The 20,054-nt window shown below is 34.5% G+C and overlaps 1 protein-coding gene across 1 annotated transcript in view; it reads left to right on the top strand.

Moving 5' to 3' along the window:
* Positions 1–20,054, top strand: part of LOC134841362 (ubiquitin carboxyl-terminal hydrolase 25-like) — a 57,718-nt gene that overhangs the window by 15,133 nt on the left and 22,531 nt on the right. Inside the window, exons 7-9 of the mRNA XM_063857296.1 lie at positions 8,894–9,000; positions 15,705–15,791; positions 15,878–15,948. Of these exons, the coding sequence (XP_063713366.1) occupies positions 8,894–9,000; positions 15,705–15,791; positions 15,878–15,948 (265 nt within the window). The remainder of the gene's footprint in view (positions 1–8,893; positions 9,001–15,704; positions 15,792–15,877; positions 15,949–20,054) is intronic.

Here is a 20,054-nt window from a genome sequence, read left to right as displayed (position 1 = left end):
TTATAATGCTCTAATAACAAAAGAAGTGCATTCATACGTATAAAAGCACACATGAATTGCGTTAGATAGATATGCATTTTTCGTGTTTCATTCAAAAGTTCAATTGCTAGAAGGTGGGCAAAATGCACTCTTCAATTATGAAAGCTGAAATGGCACAAAAAAACGTGATCAAATTCTAGTTTTGAAAGTGAAATTTAATTTTTAGATTCCACGTTAAAAAAAAACGTTTCCTAATATTCCAGTGTAAGCTAATTGGGTTAATTTTATCAAAAAAGTTCCATTTATTAATTGCTCTCGAATTTCAAAGAATTTTATGGCCATATGTTTTTTGTTTGAAGTTCGAAAGCTTAAATAAAAAAAAACTAGTCAATTTTTTTCGGTTTTTACTAGTTCATTGACTATTTTTCAATTGTCTGTTGGCTATGTTTTCAACTAGCTGTCCAGACATTTTGGCCCGGTACCCAATCTTGTACATCATGTTTCATATCTTAACTTCGATGTCCTATTCAACTTAACTGGACCGTACATCAAAAAGAAAAAATTGAACTACTATTGCTTAATTATTAATTGTCCAGGAACTAAGCGAAGAATTTTTTTGCTTAATAGTCGATGAACGTAGTGAAGACTTTTATGTGGGTAGCTCTAAGAAAAAAGATACTTCATTATAAGCGTATTTACAATCTCATGTCATTTTGAAGCACTGAAATTTACTATTCCTGAACAGCTTGCGCCTGAACAAATTTTTCTTCGAAAAAAAATCGTAACTGCCCACATACGAGTCTTCACTATGTTCATCGACTCTTAAGCAGAAAAGTTTCGTCACGTAGTTCGTGGACAATTAATAATTAAGCAATAGTAGTTCAATTTTTTCTTTTTAGTGTACGGTCCAGTTAAGTCAATGAACGTAGTGAAGATTTTTTTAAGTCTTGATGATTTTTTTCAGGAAATGTCTTAAAATTTGTTACCACTCAAATTTGATTTTTGGCGGTTTTAATCCAGTTTTCTCAAATTGATTTAGTTGTGTCAAAAAAGAGTCATAGAAATTCCAAGAGCTTCAAGGTCATCTATTTTTTTTTGAAGTTCGAAAGGTGGTTTTTTTTCTGTTTACTGGCGATTACTTGTGCCTGTTGGATGTTTTTTTGCTGTTTGACATTCATTTGTTAAACGGCAAATTACATTTTCAGTTCTCGAAGTTTCAGTTGTTGCGAAAAAGTTGTAGCAGTGAATAAGTTGTAGTTTCGAATCTAGATTTTAAAAAAATAATGATTAAAAATATATTTTGGCCCAGTTCTCTTTGATTGGTTTGTTTCATATAAATATTTCTACGAAATTCGAAAGCTGAAAACTATTCAAAAGAAATCATTAATTTTTTGGTTTTCTTGAGTGATTTTGTGTATTTATTTACAGCATGCTGTATTAAACACGATAAGATAAAGACATATATATTTGCTGGAGAACTTTCCAATAAACGAGGTTATTGGTCATTTTTGTAGCACAAATAGTCAAAGAACATGCAGCATAAATTCATCCATGAGTAATGAATGGCCGGAGTTATTGTAAACTGTTTTTTTTACCCTCGCAATAAGCAAGGGTTTTGCAATCGGGTACTAGACTTTTTTTCCTTAAACAACTTTGTCCACGGGACTCATCGACTCCTGGTGGTACCTTAGTTCAAAACGAATTCAAATTTTTTACTATCTCCTGCGCGCTTAGCCTGAAGGTAACGAATGCGCCTGGAAGGGAAAAGGTCCTGGGTTCGAATCTGACCGGGAGCTGCTTTTTTTCTTTCAAACGGTAAAAATTGCGGTTCAATAAAATTTCGGCCTATGATTTGTCTGCTTATGTTTTATCGGCTTAGTTGCCAGAACTAAGGATCGTTTGTTTTTGGTGCAAACGATTTTTGCTGTAGATGCTTACTGTCTTAGCATTTTAAAAATCCGGCCGAATCGAAATTTGCTTTTTTACATTATTGGTAATTTTACGAACTCGATTTGTTAAATTTTTGTCTGCTTTTTTACTGCGTCGGTTTCGGCTTAATTTAGTGGACTTTTTTGCATCGTTTGATGGCCGAGAAACGTTTTGTGTGCCTATGTGTTCTGAGGGGAAGTGGGACTCATGTATTTTTTTGTTACGAAGTTTTTCTTTATGTTCGGCATGAAGCGCTTATGCTGATGTTCTTTTGTTACTGCTTGGTTAGTTTTATTCCGAACCTAGTTTTGCATTCTTTTGTATTGACTTGTTTTTTTTTTTCAAAAATTTCATTTTGATAGATTGATTTTATGTATACTTATAAAACATCGATATTACTTTTGTGATGATGATTTTTCGGCTTTCGATGTTTTAGCGTTCGATGTTTTAGCCCTACGTTTAGCTTCCGAATTATGTATACCATCTTTACTTTCAGCACTTATATGGCTTTCGTAGATACTATTTGGACAGTACCTGTATATTTTCCAATAAAATTTTGCCGAAGGGGTCCTTCAAGCCCTTTTGCAGAAATTAGCTGCAAAATAATATTTGTAGAAATTGGCTGTCGGCTTTAATTCTGTCGGCTTTATTTGCCTAATATTTTGTTTTCTACAAAGTTCCGATGTTGTTTATGCGATCGTTAAGACTTTGAGCTCTTTAAAATTTTTAGTATTTTTAAACAAAAAAACTGATTTTCATTTTTTTGTTTTTAGTTGTTTCTACGCTTACAACTTTCGAAGTCCTCTTGTTGTATCGCAAGTGGTGCGAAGCTCAGCTTCGCCTCTGTGTTTATTCTGATCTTGTGTTGAAAGGGAAATTGTGATTGCCAGAGTGACAGGAAACTGAATTTGTTATAAACTAAAAGGCTGCTCTTTTGAAATTCTTTGGGTTTTATATCATTTGGTTTTGAAACTGCTGAAGGAAACAATGGTCGCTTTCCATTACGTTTGATTACAGTGAATGGACTATTAGACCTGTGCCATTGCAGTCATGAAGTTCCGCAACAGCATGGTATTCTGTCCAAATTTGAGAGTGAGTTCGTGAGGGTTACCAGAAGAATCAAGGGAATTCGTTCGGAAGTTGCACGGAATTTTCTTCTGTTACTAGTAACTGTATCTTTTGATAAATGCATGAATTTGTGTTCGAATTACAGGCGAGCAGAGCAGTCTTTCATTCATTAGCGAAACAGCGTCTTGTTTTGTCAACCGTGTCGTGCTAGTATTGTTCTGCTTGTTATTTGAGTAAATTGCGTCTTCTACTTCCTGCGTAGTTCTGAAATTATATTCATTCAAAGGAGTCTTTCGAGAAAGTTTTTTTTTCGATGTGTGGGAGAGTTTTTGAAATTTGCACTACTGTTGTATCGCTAAAGAGGCGAGCTCTCATGTTAGCTGTCAATATTACGCTCTCCACAAAACGCCACTGGGAAAAAAAGCTGCCGAAATTGTTAGAAAATGCTACTATGGAGCCGCCGAAATGGGTTGAGTTCCGAAAGGGTTTGAGTTCTGCCGGAGATATCCATAGCCGCAATGATATTTCTGTGCTATTGTGCTTTTATTCCACACAGTTAGTTTATCCGCGCCGATGATTTTTGCATTGGCTCACCGACATTTTTTTTTATAGTTTCGTTAATTTACCCTGTGTCATCTCGTTGGAGACTGTAAATTGCCATAACCTGCACCCTTGTTGAAGTACTTGCAATAGTGTCCTTTGCTTTTAGTCGATTGAAGTCATTACTCGATCGATGGCTCTACCCAGCTGTTGTCTGCAGTAAAGTTGCGGCCTCTGATTGTTTGGTTCTGTGAAGCCGCCAACGGCAGTACCTCTGCGTCGATAGAGACAATATCGATGTGTATCTGATTGAGTTTCTGTGACATCTTGTGAATCGATTCTATTGCATATTTTGTTCATGATGATATATAAGTTGGTTATGCTGAGCTAACTGGTTCATGAAGCATGTTTCTGCCAATTATTTCGAGCAATTATGGATCTATGGGAATTTAAATTTCGGCACATCAAAAGTTATCTGTCTCCTTGACCCAATTTGAGTCGTTAGCTAAACCAGTCTTACATGCGGTAACCCTCGCTTTTGTCCTTCATTTGAAGCAATTTGACAACGGACCTCTCAGAAGATCTGCTTTGCCACAAGACCCAGTAACTTTTTTCTCCAAGTATTCGAGCTACTATGTCATGCCGATCAGATGCGTATGGGCGCGAGAGTCTTGTGGTTTCGGAACGAGTTTGGATTTTTGATTTTTCATGCAGAAGGTTTCGGAAGAGTCATCTGTCATCCAGCGTATGAGCATTTCTATTCTCATTGATTGCATCTCGGGAATGCACGTACTGATCTGCTCGCAGTGTTCGATGGTTCAGTCGGAAGTATAGCAAAAGTTTGGTTTTTTTCCGCGTACATTTTAGGCATTTTTTTCTTCAGTCGAAAGACGTAGGTAGTGCTGCAGTGCTGATGGTTTTGTCGATCTTAGTGAAAGAGAAGGACTATTCTTTTTTCAACTTAAGTAAGTCGCAAATATTGGTGCCACTATTTGTGGAACCTTCACGGCTTTTTGATAGCATGTGCTTTGAAATTCGTTTAGTAATAAGTTAACCCAGTTGTTGCATTTTTACTTTATCAAATGAACCGAAAAAAAAACTAATTGTTTCAAATAAAAACTCGATTTCAGAATATGTCCAAATTTTTGCGTTACAGATTCTTTTCAGTCTGAACCTAAAAAACTTTAAAAAAGTCACCTTCATACTTAGAAAAACTAGCCTTAAGCAACTGATTCGCGCTATGAAATAAGTTTCATAGCCTGAATAGCCGAATCGGTTCGCGAAAAGTTCAATTTTTCTATCCAAGATATCCAGACTAAGAAACTATTTAAAAAAGCTAGTCGGATGGCGAAAAGCTTTAAGTTTTTTAAGCAAGCTATTCAACCTTTCAATTATTTCAAGGTCTTTCATAGACTGACTCTGTTCTCAAAAACTTAAGTTTTTCTACGCGATCTATTCAATCTATGAAACTTCGAATTATTTCAAACTATTTCATAGCGCGAATCAGTTTGTTAAAAGTTAGTTTTTTTAAGCATGGTGGTGACCCTTTATAGCTAATTAGGTTCAGACTGAAAAGAATGTTTAAATGCAAACTTTTGGACAAAAAGTAGTGAGCAGGTACTGTCTAGCCTGGAAGTTGAATTGAGTTCACCTTGTTCAAACAGTTTTGAAAATTTTGCAGAAAGAATTCTAGAATATTCCAGAACTTAGATTGATTGAAATTTCTTGCCTAAACGCCTTTTAAGCATTGAGCTCGATAGCTACTCTGAAGAATTCTCAAACATTCTGATCTAAGCGTGCTTAAACTTTGTGCTCGGTAAAAAATTAAACGTTTTGTACATAGCGCATCAAGACTTTCATTCAATACTAGCAAGACCGCCTCCAATAATCAATTGGCTCGCAAAAAATTAGTTGCTGTTCTGATCAAGGTATCCAAGCAAAAAAAATTGAACAACTTCAAGTTAGGCCATATCGTAAGTCGGTTTGAAAAACTTAAGGTTTCATAGAAGAATCGGTTCCTGAAAAAATGAAGTTTTTCTAAGCAAGCTATGAAACTTTGAGATGTTTCAAGATGTTTCTTGAAGCGAATCGGATGACGCAAATTAAGGTTTTTAAATGGAAGCTATTCAAGCAATAAAACATTGAAATATTTCAAGTTGGTTCAACGAGCGAATCAATTAGCAAAAAAAAATAAGTTTTTCTAGGCAAGCTTTGAAAAATTTATACTTTTTCCTAGTAAGCTATTGAAGCTATGAAATGAAACATTTCAAGTTAACTCACAGAGCGAACTGGTTCACAAAAGGTTGAAGTTTTTCTATGCGAGCTGTTTAAAACATAAAACTTTTAAAAGTTTCTAAGCTATTGCATACACTGATTTGTTTCAAGAAAAGTATAAGTTTTCCGAAGCAAACTGTTAAGCTATGACACTTAGAATTATTTCCAGTTATTTTATAGACTAAAAAATTCGCAAAAAAATTAAACTTTTCTAAGGAAGCTGTTTAAGCTATAAAATTTAAATAAGTTTTTTTTTAAAAGTGAACCGGATGGCAAACTGTTTTTCTAGTGAAGCTTTTAAGTGATTTCCAGTTTTTTTTAGTTCTTTAGTTATTTTTTTTTGCGCGAGCTAATGGAGCAAGGAACTTCGAAAAAAAATCCAAGCTTTTTCTTAGACCGAATTGTTTTTGCCAAAGGTTACAGTTTTCCAAAGCAAGCAATTCAAGCTTTGAAACTTTGACATGATTCAAGATATTTAATGAAACAAATCGGTTCACGAAAAACTTGTGTAAGCAAAGCTATTCCAAATTTTGAACTGTTCGAAACTTCGAAAACTACGAGACTGAAAAAAATTCCGAGTAATTTCATAGACCGACTCGGTTTGCGAAAAATTTAAGTTCTTCTAGGCAAGCTAATAGAGCTATGAAATATTTCAAGTCATTTCATAAACAGAATCAGTACGCGAAAAGCTTTAAAGTTTTCTAAGCAAGCTAATCAAACTAATAAAACTTGAATTCTTTCAAGTTATTTCGTAGAACGAATCGGTTCGCAAAATGTTTAATTTTTTCTAAGCAAGCTTTTAAAGTTATGAAACATTGCATTATTTCAAGTTATTTCATAGACCGAATCGGTTTGCAAAAAGTTAAAGTTTTTCTAAGCAAGCTTTTAAAGCGATGAAACATTGAAACATTTCCATTTATTTCATAGACCGAACCGGTTTGCAAAAAGTTTCTTTCTTAGCCTAGAGGTTGCTGTTTTTAAGTGATTCGTTCCAGACTGAAATGAATCTAAAAAACGCTAAATTTTGGACAAAAGGTGGGCAGGTACTGTCAAGCCTTAAAGTTGAATCGAGTTCATCTTGCTCTTGTTGCTCTGAGTGATTCTTAAAGTAACAATCTAAGCCTTTTTAAACGTTGCGCTCGATAGCCCCTTAAACATTAGGACTTATGCTGAAAACATGTCATGCATTTAAAATATAAGATATAAGATTGTTTGAATGTTTCATAGCTTCAATAGCTTGCATAACAAAACTTGATTTTTCGCGGATCGATCAGCGCTATAAAGTAAAAAGAAATGTTTCAAAGTTCTATCGCTTAATTGTCTTCAATATAAAGATTTAAGTTTTCACCGTCCGATATGCTTCGTTTCAAAGAATCACATCTTGTATAGCTTGCTTAAAAAAACTTGAAATTTTCGCGAACCGACTCGGTCTTTAAAATAACTTGAAATAATTACAAGTTTGAATTGCTTGCTTAAGAAATTTAAGCTTTTTTTATCCGTTTCGCTTTTTCCAAAGTTTCATGGCTTTAATAACTTTCCTAGAAAAACTTGAACAGATATCGCAAACTGATTGGGTCTATGTAATAATTTGTATTATTTAAAAGCTTCAAAGCTTGAGTAGCTTGCTTAGAGAAAATTGATTTTTTTTTAATTTTCGTATCACTTCTCGAGATAAGGTGAAATGTTTTGTAGCTTGTGTAACAAATCTGATTGCACCAACCATTTTCAAGCAAAAAAAATATAAAAATAATAATAATCATAAATACCTTAATTTAGGATTGCAGCGTTAAGCAGTTTAAATACTTCAAAGTTCACAGAAAAAATCGGTTCGCAAAAAATTGAAGTTTTTCTATGGATTGCTCAGAAAAACTTCAATTTTTGCGAACCGATTTTTTCTATGAACTTTGAAGTATTCAAACTGCTTAACGCTGCAATCCTAAATTAATGTATTTATGATTATTAATATTTTTATATTTTTTGTTTGCTTGAAAATATTTGGTGCTATCAGATTTGTGAGTACACAAATCTGATAGTACCAATCATTTCCAAGCAAATGAAAAATACAAAAATATAAATAATTATAAATATCTTAATTTTGGATTGCAGGGTGTAGGATTATAAAAAAAGTTTGCGGTGAGGGAGAGACGAATCAAGCGTATGCTAGTAGATAGCGTTTGCTCCTGCATAGTCTGAATGTAGAGAGGTCGTCGCAAGCTCCTTTTTGAGGATCTCTTTAAATATATCCCCACTTTTGCAAAAGGAGGGGGTGGGGAGATTCGCTACTAGGTATAAAATTCTCATATGCTTAACCTTCATTTATTTCTTTATAGCGGGATGTTCGTTACTAGGTACCGGGGGGGGGGGGGGGGGATATAGTTAAAGAGATCAATTTTTATTCAGTGCTAAGAAATGAGGATTCATCTAGGTTAATTTAGATTTTGTGGTTTTGTCTTTTTTCCAGCTTATCAAGCTTAAATTTGGTTTTTCGCAGTTTGACTTGTAATTTCTTTTCAAGTACAAATCAGTTTGATTTGCTCATTGTCGAAAATTGTGAATTTAGAATTCAGCAGAATAACAAAATTACCTACTGGCCGAGATCTAAAGAAATCAATGTATTTTTTTTTCGATTTTCGTGAGTTAGTTGACACTTCCAACTGTCTGATAGCTGTTTTGTTTATGTGTGTGGCTCAATATTGTTTTTGCTCGCTGCTTAATTTCGAAAAATAGAGCTTTGATTTTGATTTTGGGAATTTCGATAGGAATAATATGGAACAAAACAAAATACCATTTTCCAACTGCCTGTTGACTATTTTCTGTTTGTGAGTGAGAAGTGCAATTTAGCCTCTGTGTTCAGTTTTGTTTCTAGTTGATTCAATTTTCAATATTATTTATGCTCGCTTTTTAAATTCGAAAAAAAAGCGTGGATTGTGATTTGTATACTTTTATTAAGGATAAATTTTCCCATTCATCAAGCTCTCTGAAAGCAGTTTGTTTCAATCATGAAGAATACATTGAAAACCAGTAGTTTTTCAGTTTCTACAAAAAATCTGTTGTACTATGTCTGGATTTAACCAAAACTAAATGCGAATTTGTTTGTGTTCAGATCTCCCGGGAAGAATTCGTCTTCGTCACTATGTGATGATATGCAAATTGACTTGCAAGATGACTTCACAAGTAGCGACAATACCCTTTCCACTGTGGCGTCTTCTGGTATGTCAAGTTTTCGGTCTAAAAGGAATGTTTTGTGGCCAACTTAAATTTTCACTTTGTTACATTTTGTAAACGTCAGTGCTTGAAAGTGACATGAGATTGTGAACGAGCTGATTACGAATTAGTTTAAGAAGAATCAATGAACGTACCGAAGACTCTTATTTTAAGTCTTGATGATTTTTTTGGGAAAGTCATTACACAAGCAAAGATTGTGAGATAGTATGAACACTCTTTTTTTCCAACCTAAGTCGCAAATATGGTTGCCACGCAAATATTGTTGCGACAAAATGTGTTAGTTTTCGAAGTGTTTATTTTGATCAATAACCAGCTATCAAGTACAGCCAGTGCTAAGGATATAAACGCAGACATTTATTTTGCAAATAGCACTTTAGCTTCAAGTTATCATGGATCTGTAGCGTAGAGGTAGGGAAGGAGACCCGCAACAAAATAAGAGGGTTCGAACCTGGGCAGGGTCGGATGTTCTTATGAACTTTTTTGTATACTAGCTAAAATGCGTCCGCTCTATAAATTGAGGCATGTTAGTTAGTTTTTTTTTTTCAAATTGACTGGTGCTGCTAATGCTTCATAATTGGCTTGCGTCACTTAAGAAATTTTGTAGACCCAAAGTTTCACTCATTCAGTTTTTCCCAGTTGCGTTATCGGTCATGTTTTTGCTTGTGTATGCGAAGTGCAACTTCGCCTCTGTGTAAAAAATTTGCCCAATAATCCAGTTGTCTCAAATTGTTTTATTTTTCTTCGAAATTTGTCAAGCTTGAATTTTTCTTGAAATTCAAAGAGTTTAAGGCCATATATTTGTTCAAAAATTGAGGTTTTTTTTAATAAGCCAGATTTTTTTCTGTGTTCTTGCGTTGATTGACTTGGTTTTAATTGTATGTTGGCTATGTTAATGAGGAACGATGAAGTGTTGGCAAACGAAGAAAATTTTCTCTTTCTGTGGCCATGTGATTGTTTTGTTTCTACTTGACTTTTTTCCTTTAAATGTTTTGTCCAACAGGAATGCTTGTTTTATGTGCACTCTTTTCCATACTGGATCTCGGCATAATATTATTTATGCTTATACTGCGCGCTTACGGACGAAAATAAGATGTTTCAATGATTTTTTGATTCAAGTTTCGTACAAACGTTAATAATGCCCTTTTTGTGGGCTTAGTAAGCCTTTACTTAAATTTCGTCGATTTTGTTACCGCGTGCTCCGCGTTCAGTTTCTAAAGAGTTTTTAGACTTACGATAGCAAATCTATTTAATCAAGAAATTGAATTTTTGTCCCAAACCATTTTGTACATGTTTGTCCATAGCCGGCTATTTAACTGGTTTTCAACTATTAGCTTGGGCTGATATCTCTACCCCGCGTAATTGTTTGAGTCGTATTGTCTCATTTTTGTTAGAAATCGTTTTTTTATTCTTCCATTTTTCTCCATTATTAAGTGTAAAAACAAAGTGATTTTCATTTATACGGGTCTTGATGATATTTTTTCAGGAAAAAGTCTATACCATTGCGATAAGCAAGGGTAGTGCAATAGTGTTAAGGTCACGAAAAACTTGATCGACTTCTAGTTTCGAAAGTGGAATTCAGTCTTCAGATTTCCCAGCAAAATAAAGTTTTACTTATTGATCTAGTCAATTGGGATAGTTTTATCAAAAAAGTGCCAATTAATAATTGTTCTAGAAGTTCAAAGAGCTTCAAGGGAGTCTAATTTTTTCTTTGAGATTCGAAAATTGAATTTTTTTCTCAAAAAAAACAAGCCAGTATTTTTCAGTTTTCTTGCGTTGCAACTTAAACTACCCATTTATTTGAGTATTAACAAGATTTTTCCAATTCAATGACATTCATTTTATTTTCTGTCGGCTAGTTTGCAATGTTATGTTTGCTTGGTATCGCAAATGGTGCGAAGCTCAGCTGAATTTTATGTTGATTTTGTCTCACTTTTTTTGAGTAAGATTTACAATGGTAAATGCTGTCCATATCTTTTAAGCTTCTCGTTAACCGAGCGACTGTTTCTGTCGTTATCTTTTTTGTTGTAGTAGTTGAGCTCAAATTTTTTTGCGTAGTTTTTTTCATATATATATTTTTTCATTTTTCGTGATCTACACTATTTTTTATTGGTTCGATTGATTTTTTTTGTTTTGAGCGGCAACCATGCCTGAAATTCCTTGAAAAAGGATCTTCTCATATTTTGAATACTGTTTGCTTTAAACGCAGAGACTCATCTGCACGAGCTGAAAGTTGCATCGTTTCGAGGTATCATTTTTAGTTGGTTTACATAACAGACTTCTCACGTTCCTCTAGTTCTTGAGCAATTAGATGTCTCTCATTAATGCAATGATCATCTACTGGGTTAAAATTGTATGAAATAGTTTTTTCTAATTGGGCTTAACTTATATCGTTTTCAGTGCCATGTTTTATTTCTGATGCTGTACGTTTCCTTGTATTATATTTTCATGTTGTTTGTCAACTTAATTATTTTTCAAATTCTCAGAAGGCAGAAACATGCAAGGGACCAACTACCAAGGTCGTCATGGGAAGCTCCGCTTTGCCTCAGTGTACATTTTAATGTAGTTTTTGTGTCACTTAGGAAACAGCTTTAACATTTGTTCACTCACATGTAAATTTCATTGAATGAAATATATACACTTGTATATGTCGCAAGTTTTATTTTCCCCCAAACGTCTTGAAATTTATTCGCCCAAAATTTTTTTTGTCTTTTGGGACTTTTTAGTCGTTTGACTTTCATCAAGATCATTTGCCGAATGGATGTTATAACAATGAGCTAGTGGCGCAATAATTGTGAACGATTTGTTGCTTCAGAAAAAGATTTTTTTCTTGGCTTTGTCAGGAATTTAAAAATCAACGATTGGCCCAGTTTCTGCAAATTCGGTTACTTTTTTTGAGAGAGTTCCAACTAGAAAAGATTAGTTATTCTTGCGAAACAAAGTGTATTAGTACGAACTTTCTTTTTTTCCTACTTAAGTCGCAATTTTCGGTGCACCCTTACAGCTTTTTGATAGCATGTGCTTTGACATTTGATTAGTGAAATGTAAACACAACTGATGCGTTTTTAATTCATCAATTGAATTGAAAAAAGTTATATGTTTCTAACACCAGCGTAATGATAAACAGCTCGATTTGAGAATTTTTCCAACTCACAATTTTTTTGAAATGCACCATTGATACATAATTTGGCTTTACGCTTTCCAATTTATTACATGCGAAATTGTGTCTTTTTGTTTTTGAAGCTTAATAGAAGGTGAATTGCTCCCGTCAAACAACAATGAGTTAGTGGCGCAATAATTGTGAATGATTCGTTGCTTCATAAAGATTTTTCCTTTTTTTGTCAGCAATTTAAAAATCAACGATTGATTCAGTTTCTGCAAATTTGATTAGTTTTTTTGAGAGAGTTACAACTAAAAAAGACTAGCGTGTCCGCACCTCTGGTGCTTTGAATTTTCAACAACTCAAAAAAACTATTCTTTGAGTGTACTCTGACAGCACCCAATTACAGGGTTCGTAATTCAAAACTTTGCAAAGTTTTTTATTCACGTTTTTTAAACAAATTTTGAAGAACCAGAAAATTTTGTGAAGTTTTATATAGGTTCTTGGAAAAATTTAAAATGAACTAAGAAACGTCACATCTGGGAAACTGAAAGCAATTGAGCAGTCGCATTTGGACGCAAGATTTGCAACTCCTAAGAGTACTCTTACAGTACCCAACTACAACGTTGGGAAATTCAAATTTTGAAACTTCACCTAAGTTTTCCTATCTCGAAAACAACCAGAATTTGAGCAGTCTTTTTTGATGGCAATATTCGCAATCTTTGAAAGTAGACAATTACAGGGTTGGGAATTTCACTTTAACGAATTAATTTGTAATTTGAGTTTTCTGAAAATTTCCAAAAAAATCACGCAAATCGTCGTATTTCCTAAAAAAAACTGAATTGGGCATTCTTAAATGGAGGCCGAATTTGCAATCCCTGAGGTTACTCTGTCAGCCCCCCAACTACAGGTTAGGAATTTCAAACTTTGAAAAAAAAATAATTTAATTTTCATGAGTTTTTTTGAAAAAAATCACAAAAAACTTAATATCTGGAAAACTGCAGAAATTTGAGCAGTCCTATTTGAAGGCAAATTTAGCAACTCCAGAGAGTACCCTGACAGAGCCTCACTACACAGATAATAATTTCAAGTTTTGCGAAATTTTTTATAAATAAGTTTTCTGAAAAATTTTGAAAAAATCCTAAAAAACGTCATATCTCGAAAACTACAAGAATTTGAGCAGCGATATTCAGAGGCAAGATTCGCAACCACTTGAGAGTACACTCACAGATTCCAATAACAGGATTGAGATCTTAAAAGTTTTGGAGCTTTTTAACATTTAAGTTTTTTCCAAATTTTGGATAAAATCATAAAAAACGTCATATCTCGAAAACTACAAGGATTTGAGCAGTCATATTTGGCGGCGAAATTCACGACTCCTGAGAGTACCCTGACAGAGTCTCACTAAACAGATAGTAATTTCAAGTTTTCGTGATATTTTTTATATCTAGTTTTCTGAAAAATTTTGAAAAAATCCAAAAACGTCATATCTCGAAATCTACAAGGATTTGAGCAGCCATAATCAGAGGCAAGATTCGCAACCCCTGAGAGTACCCTCAGAATATCCAACAGCAAGATTGAGATCTTCGTTTTTGAAAAAATTTTGAAAAAATCATGAAAACGATCATATCTCGAAAACTGCAAGGATTTGAGAAGTGAGAATTGGAGGCAAGATTCGCAACCCCTGAGAGTGTCCTGACAGCACCCAACTACAGGGTGAGAATTTCAAAAATTGTGAAACTTTTTAAAATCAAATTTTCTAGAAATTTTTGAAAAACCTCGAAATTTGCCTATCTCGTAAACTAAATGGATTGGGCTATTCATATCTGGAGGCCAGAATCGCAAAACCTGGGAAAAATCAGACAATATCCTACTATTGGGTTGCTAATTTCCAACTTGATGAATTAAACACTGAATTTAAACTGGAAAATCGAGAAAAAAAACCTTAAACATTGCAACATACGATATAGCTTAAACGTGAAAAATTCTTTTGTTAAACATGCAAAAATAATACGTTGAAAAAGCTTAAACATGGCGAGATAGTGCAGCCCGCAATTAAATATGTAATACATAGATAGGTAATAGATGAAAGTTAAAAAATTTGGCGATGGGTAGACAGACATGATCAAATTAATTAAGAAAGCAGGTATACAGACAGACAGACTTAATTTGGCCTCGAAAAAAATACTGAAAAATTAATGACCTTGCGAAAAACTTTTTGAAAAGTTTTCTTAAGCATTTCAATATAAGCTATAGCTTAAACATGAAAAAATTCTTTCGTTAACCATGAAAAATCATTATGCTTAAACATGGAAGATAGCTGTCACTCTCATTTAAATATAGTATAGATTTTCTAGAAATTTTTGAAAAACCTCGAAAATTGCCTATCTCGTAAACTAAAAGAATTTGGCTATTCATATATGGGGGCCAGAATCGCAAAACCTGGGATAACTCAGACAATATCCTACTAATGGGTTGCTAATTTCCAACTTGATGAAATAAACACTGAATTTAAACTGGAAAATCGAGAAAAACCTTAAACATTGCAACATACGATATAGCCGAAACGTGAAAAAATTCTTTTGTTAAACATGCAAAATAATTACGTTGAAAAAGCTTAAACATGACGAGATAGTGCAGCCCGCAATTAAATATATAATACATAGATAGATAATAGATGAAAGTTAAAAAATTAGGCGACGGGTAAACAGACATAATCAAATTAAATAAAAAAGCAGGTATACAGACAGACAGACAGACAGACTTAATTTGGCCTCGAAAAAAATACTGAAAAATTAATGACCTTGCGAAAAACTAATTGAAAAGTTTTTTTAAGCATTTCAGTATAAGCTATAGCTTAAACATGAAAAAATTCTTTCGTTAACCATGCAAAATCATTATGCTTAAACATAGGAGATAGCTGTCACTCGCATTTAAATATAGTATAGATTAGTTATTCTTGCGAAACAAAGTATATTAGTACGAACTTCCTTTTGGTGCACCCTTACAGCTTTTTGATAGCATGTGCTTAGACATTTGATTAGTAAAATGTAAACACAGCTGATGCGTTTTTAATTCATCAAATGAACCGAAAAAAGTTGTTTGTTTCTAACAACAGTGCAATGATAAACAGCTCGATTTCAGAATTTTTCCAACTCACAATTTTTTTGAAATGCACCATTTATACATAATTTGGCTTTATGCTTTCCAATTTATTACATGCGAAATTGTGTCTTTTTGTATTTGGTGCTTAATGGAAGGTGAATTGCTCCCGCCTAACAACAATGAGCTAGTGGCGCAATAATTGTGAATGATTCGTTGCTTCAGATAAAGATTTTTTTCTTGTTTTTTCAGCAATTTAAAAATAAACGATTGATCGGGTTTCTGCAAATTTGGTTTTTCTCAAAGTTTTTTTGAGAAAGATCCTATTAGAAAAGATTATTGAGGTCTACGATAATAATCTGGTACATATTGAGGTCTACGATAATGATCTTTGTCAACTGGTACAAATGTAGCTATTCGATGTTGAGCTTTTACAATTTGACTGTGGTTTTAGACTTTGAGCTCTTCTTTCTAATTTTATTTTTTTTAGATGCGTCAGACATAAGGTCCGACAGTGTGAAAACTGTCATTAGCACACTAACAATGTGGAAAAGCAAAGTGGCGAGACAAATACAAGGTATGCAAATCCTATCGATCAAAAAGTATGACATCGATCTTTGCAATTATGACACCATTTGTTACTCGATGTGGTATTTTATTTAGATTTGCAGGCGTCCATCCAGGAATTGACCAATCAAATTGACGCAATGTATAACCAGGATTCCCTCAAAACGGTTTGATTTCCTTTTTACTTAGAGGTGCGGGGAAGAATGTTTGAGCACGATTTTACGGATTTTTTTCGATTTTCCCGCACCTTTCTATTTTTCTTTTTCAAAACTTCTTCAACGTTGTCATAATTTAATGAAACTGGGCATGATGAACAAACTAACAATCGTGAAGAGATTTGGTCTTTCATATTTTACATCGTTACATCACGCAAATAGCTATAATGACACGTAAAACAACTAGAAAAAGAGAAGTTTGGTTTTGAAAGGTGGGAGGGGGGACTAAAAAAGACCTATTTTAAGAACCTCATTAAAGCTCATCGATAATTAAAGTGAAAGTCGTGTGGTTTTTGCTCTGTGAGTGAAAAGTCTTAAAAGCTATTCACGAGGTTTGATTTTGGTTTTCTTTTCTGTTAAACTCAAATTCATTCGGTGAAAAGTGAATAAATTACGTTCACCAATAAGAAAAAGTAAATGGAGCGAAAAAGGAAATGACTTATCGTTTCAAAAGTGATTTTAATATTTAAGATTTTGCAGTGTAATTATTAGCCTTGCGATAATCAAGGTTATTGCAACCTGGTAGATGTTTTTCCCGTAACTAACTTTGTTTGCAAAATAGTACATATGTAGAAAGAAGTAGAAACAGCTTACTTGTTATGCTTGTATAGGCAGGGCTGTCATATTGTTAACTAAAACGTTTTTAACATGTTAACATGTTAATTATATGAAAAAAACACGTTAAAAACAAAATTGAGTTTTAAAATCACTCATTGAGTTGTTTAAAGAGAAAAGCCAGCTTTCCAGCCTTCTCGACGCCCAAAGAACTTCGGAGTTTTCCATAAGTGAGTCCGAGAGTTGAGAAACACCGCTCCAATCCTGCAATGGAGGAGATAGCATTGGCCAGTGTCGATGCATAGTCGACCAATTCTTTCGAGAATCCCAGTCGAAGTCCACTTCTCCACCAAGCTTCACTCTCGACCTTTTTGTAACCCTCAGCAAAAAGGTATTCGTTATAGGGAGGAACTTTTGCCATGTAATTTGTGAGCTCCGGCATGATATTTTCACCAGCCGTTTCACGGATGTAGTCGATGGCTTGTCTTGTTTCATCCGGATTCTGGTCCTCTCCGGCATACTTGTGATCGAGCAAATTAGCCGCTAGGACGACGGGTAGAATGGCCTGCTGAACTCGCTTAGCGACGGCACTTGCATACTGAATTGGTGCTTGTCCGGCAACATTTTTCCAGAGCTTGAATGTTTCCGACAAAGTGCAAGAATTTTTCTGCAAATTGTCCAACGTAACCCCGACTGATTTCATGAACTGAAGAATATCTTCTGCAGATCTCTTCAGAAATATTTCTTCCATATGACGAAATACCATGTCGGTATTCTTCAGATGCTTGTTCGCTATTTCTGCAAGCATAAGCCAGTTCTTCTGGAAGTATTCGATTGTGTCGATATTGCTGTTCCAGCGAGTTTCGCAAGGTAATGGAGGTCGAGTCATGTTGTTCTCCACAAGGTCTGCAGAAGTCTTTGGAAAGTAAGTTGGCGATGTGCGAGTGACACCCATAAGTGTGAACAAGTGCTAATTCTCTGCGCATTGCATTCATGTTAGCTGCATTATCCGTGACAACGCTAGTCACATTGACCTCGAACTCCTTCCTGACATGCTCCATCTGCTCACACGTGACTTGAACAAGATATTCTGTTGTGTGACTTTCTCCAATAGTACTCATCGTCTTCACTAGATAACATTTGCCACAATGATAAAAGCTGACACCGAGAACAGATTCATTGGTCAATGTCGACCAACCATCGATAGCAAGTGTGACGTTGGAGCCCGACACCATTCGCTTCACTTTCGTTTGTTCACTTGCATAAATTTCGTCCAGTAACTCTCCACCAATCCTTCGGCGATCTGGAACAGTTGTTCCTGGTCGCAGAAATTGGACAAGCTTCGCGAGATGCTTGTTTGACGCGGCATTAAACGGAGTGTTGGTTGCGATGAAATATCGAGTCACAAGGATATCGCTCTCATGCTGCCTCGTGGGATTAGTGGAGATGACATTGAGAGCTGTCTGTCTCTTCTTTGGAGCCGGCGGAGCAGATGATGTTGTAGTGGCAGAAGATGTGGATTGCTCCTGGATGTCATCGTCATCGTCCACATTCCGGCAATCCCTCATGTGCTTCTCCATGCGTGCCGCATTGTTCACAACCTCAAAACCGCAGGTCTTGCATTTGGCCCGTTTAACGCCGCCAACGATAATCTCTTTGAAGCTGTACCACACGTCTTTCTTCTGCCGCGGCATGACACAATCTGAAATAAATATTTGTTAGTGTATGACGCATGCTGTTAGTACATCATGTGTTAAAAACAATGGTACCAATAGGTGTTATTAACATGTTAAATATAGGTCTGTTAATAACACCTTGTTAATAACATGACAGCCCTGTGTATAGGGCTTGCATTATAGCCGGTATATGCCCTTGTTTTTGTATGATTTTAACTGAAAATGTTTACGCTGTATTTCGGTTTTTTGAGTGTCGGCTTTAGTTCTGTCGGCGTGTTTACACTGAGTGTTTTTTTTTCTATTTTTGCGCAGGTTTTTTCAGACGTAATGAACGTACTGAAGACTCTTATATAGGTCTTGCTGATTTTTTTTTCAGGAAAAGTCTTAAAATATTGATGCACTTAGGTATAATGCATTTTTGAGTTCAATCGAAATTCATCTGCTGAAAGTGGCGTAAATTTTACAGCGGAATGTGAAGTTTACTTATTGATTCAGTTATCTCAATTTGGGTTAATTTCATCAAAAAGTGCCAATCATTAATTCATCTAGAAGTTCAAAGAGCTTTCAGGGCATCTATTTTTTTTGAAGTTCGAAAGCTAAGATTTTTTCAAGATAGTCAGTGTTTTTTTAAATGTTTACTTGCGTTCATTACTTTAAATTGATTCAACTTTGACTTCGCGATTTTCTTGATAAATTTTCAATCACAGTTGTTTTCATCAATTGATAATTTTAATATTGTTTCAAGTGCTTTCTAGCCTTTATATTTTTGTAGAAAGTTAAATTTTTTAAGTGATCGACTAGGGTTTAAGAGGGTTCAAGTGATATTAGAATGAATGTCTTGAAACAAAAACGTTTATCCATACTTCGATCGTAATTTTTCCGAATTGCTTTCAAAATGTCATTTAGTTCAATGTCGATATTTGTTTCTTGTCCTCTCAATGTTTTTCTCTCATTCTATATATTGTTTTTAATTTAGATTGCAAGTACCAGCATAATATTGTTAAATAGTTCTTGTTTTCTCTTAACTCCAAAATTTTATACCAGTGAAGAAAAATGAAATGACGCCAGTTTTTTCTGCAGCATTTTTCTTTCGTCTGTTTGTTTGTGCTTACTTTCTCGCAGCTTGTAATCCTAATTCTCGTGATATCTGAGAATTTGTGTTTGAAAACCAATTCGAATTAACGGCTCGTCGAGTTTTGATTGAAAAATCCATCACTTTCTCTAGGTTTTCTGCTTTTTAAAAATCTCACTTTTTGTTATTTTATGAATTTCCCGGCTCAATGGGTGTTAACAATAAATTTGTCTCTCTAAGTACCCCTCAGTAATTTTCCAATGCTAATTTAAAGGTGGCAGTTTTGTTTCACCACAGATTTTTTAAAATCAAAATGTGTTTCATATGACACAAACATACGAAATTTTGATTGTTGTTTTTTGACGTTTTTTTTTCTAATTTTTTTTAACGATTCGGTGGCTTTTGTTGAAGCCTAAAAAAGACAGCTCAGCTTTCTACTTGAACTAAATCTACGATTGAACTGATTTACTTATTTAAAACCGCATTTAACAAAAATCAATTGACTTCTATCTATAACTCATGAAATAATTTACACTCTTTGCGAATCACTAGTTTTATTCAGTCGGATTGGTGATTTTTCGTTTCCCAACTTTTGCTGCACAACGTTTTTGGTGCCGCGACTCGGGAACGAACCAAAGATTAGAAACAAAGAGGAAAGTTAAAAATGTCATCACCTGCTAGTGACATGAGCAACGTGACGCTCACTCTTCCTGCTTTGAAGCGATCAAGAAGTGCTAACATCGGTGTCATTACCC

The sequence above is a fragment of the Symsagittifera roscoffensis genome, chromosome 3 (genome assembly GCF_963678635.1).
Source record: "Symsagittifera roscoffensis chromosome 3, txSymRosc1.1, whole genome shotgun sequence".
Taxonomy (NCBI): Eukaryota; Metazoa; Xenacoelomorpha; order Acoela; family Convolutidae; genus Symsagittifera; species Symsagittifera roscoffensis.
Note: the sequence above shows the minus strand (reverse complement) of the source record. Positions and strands in the feature narration are given on the sequence as shown.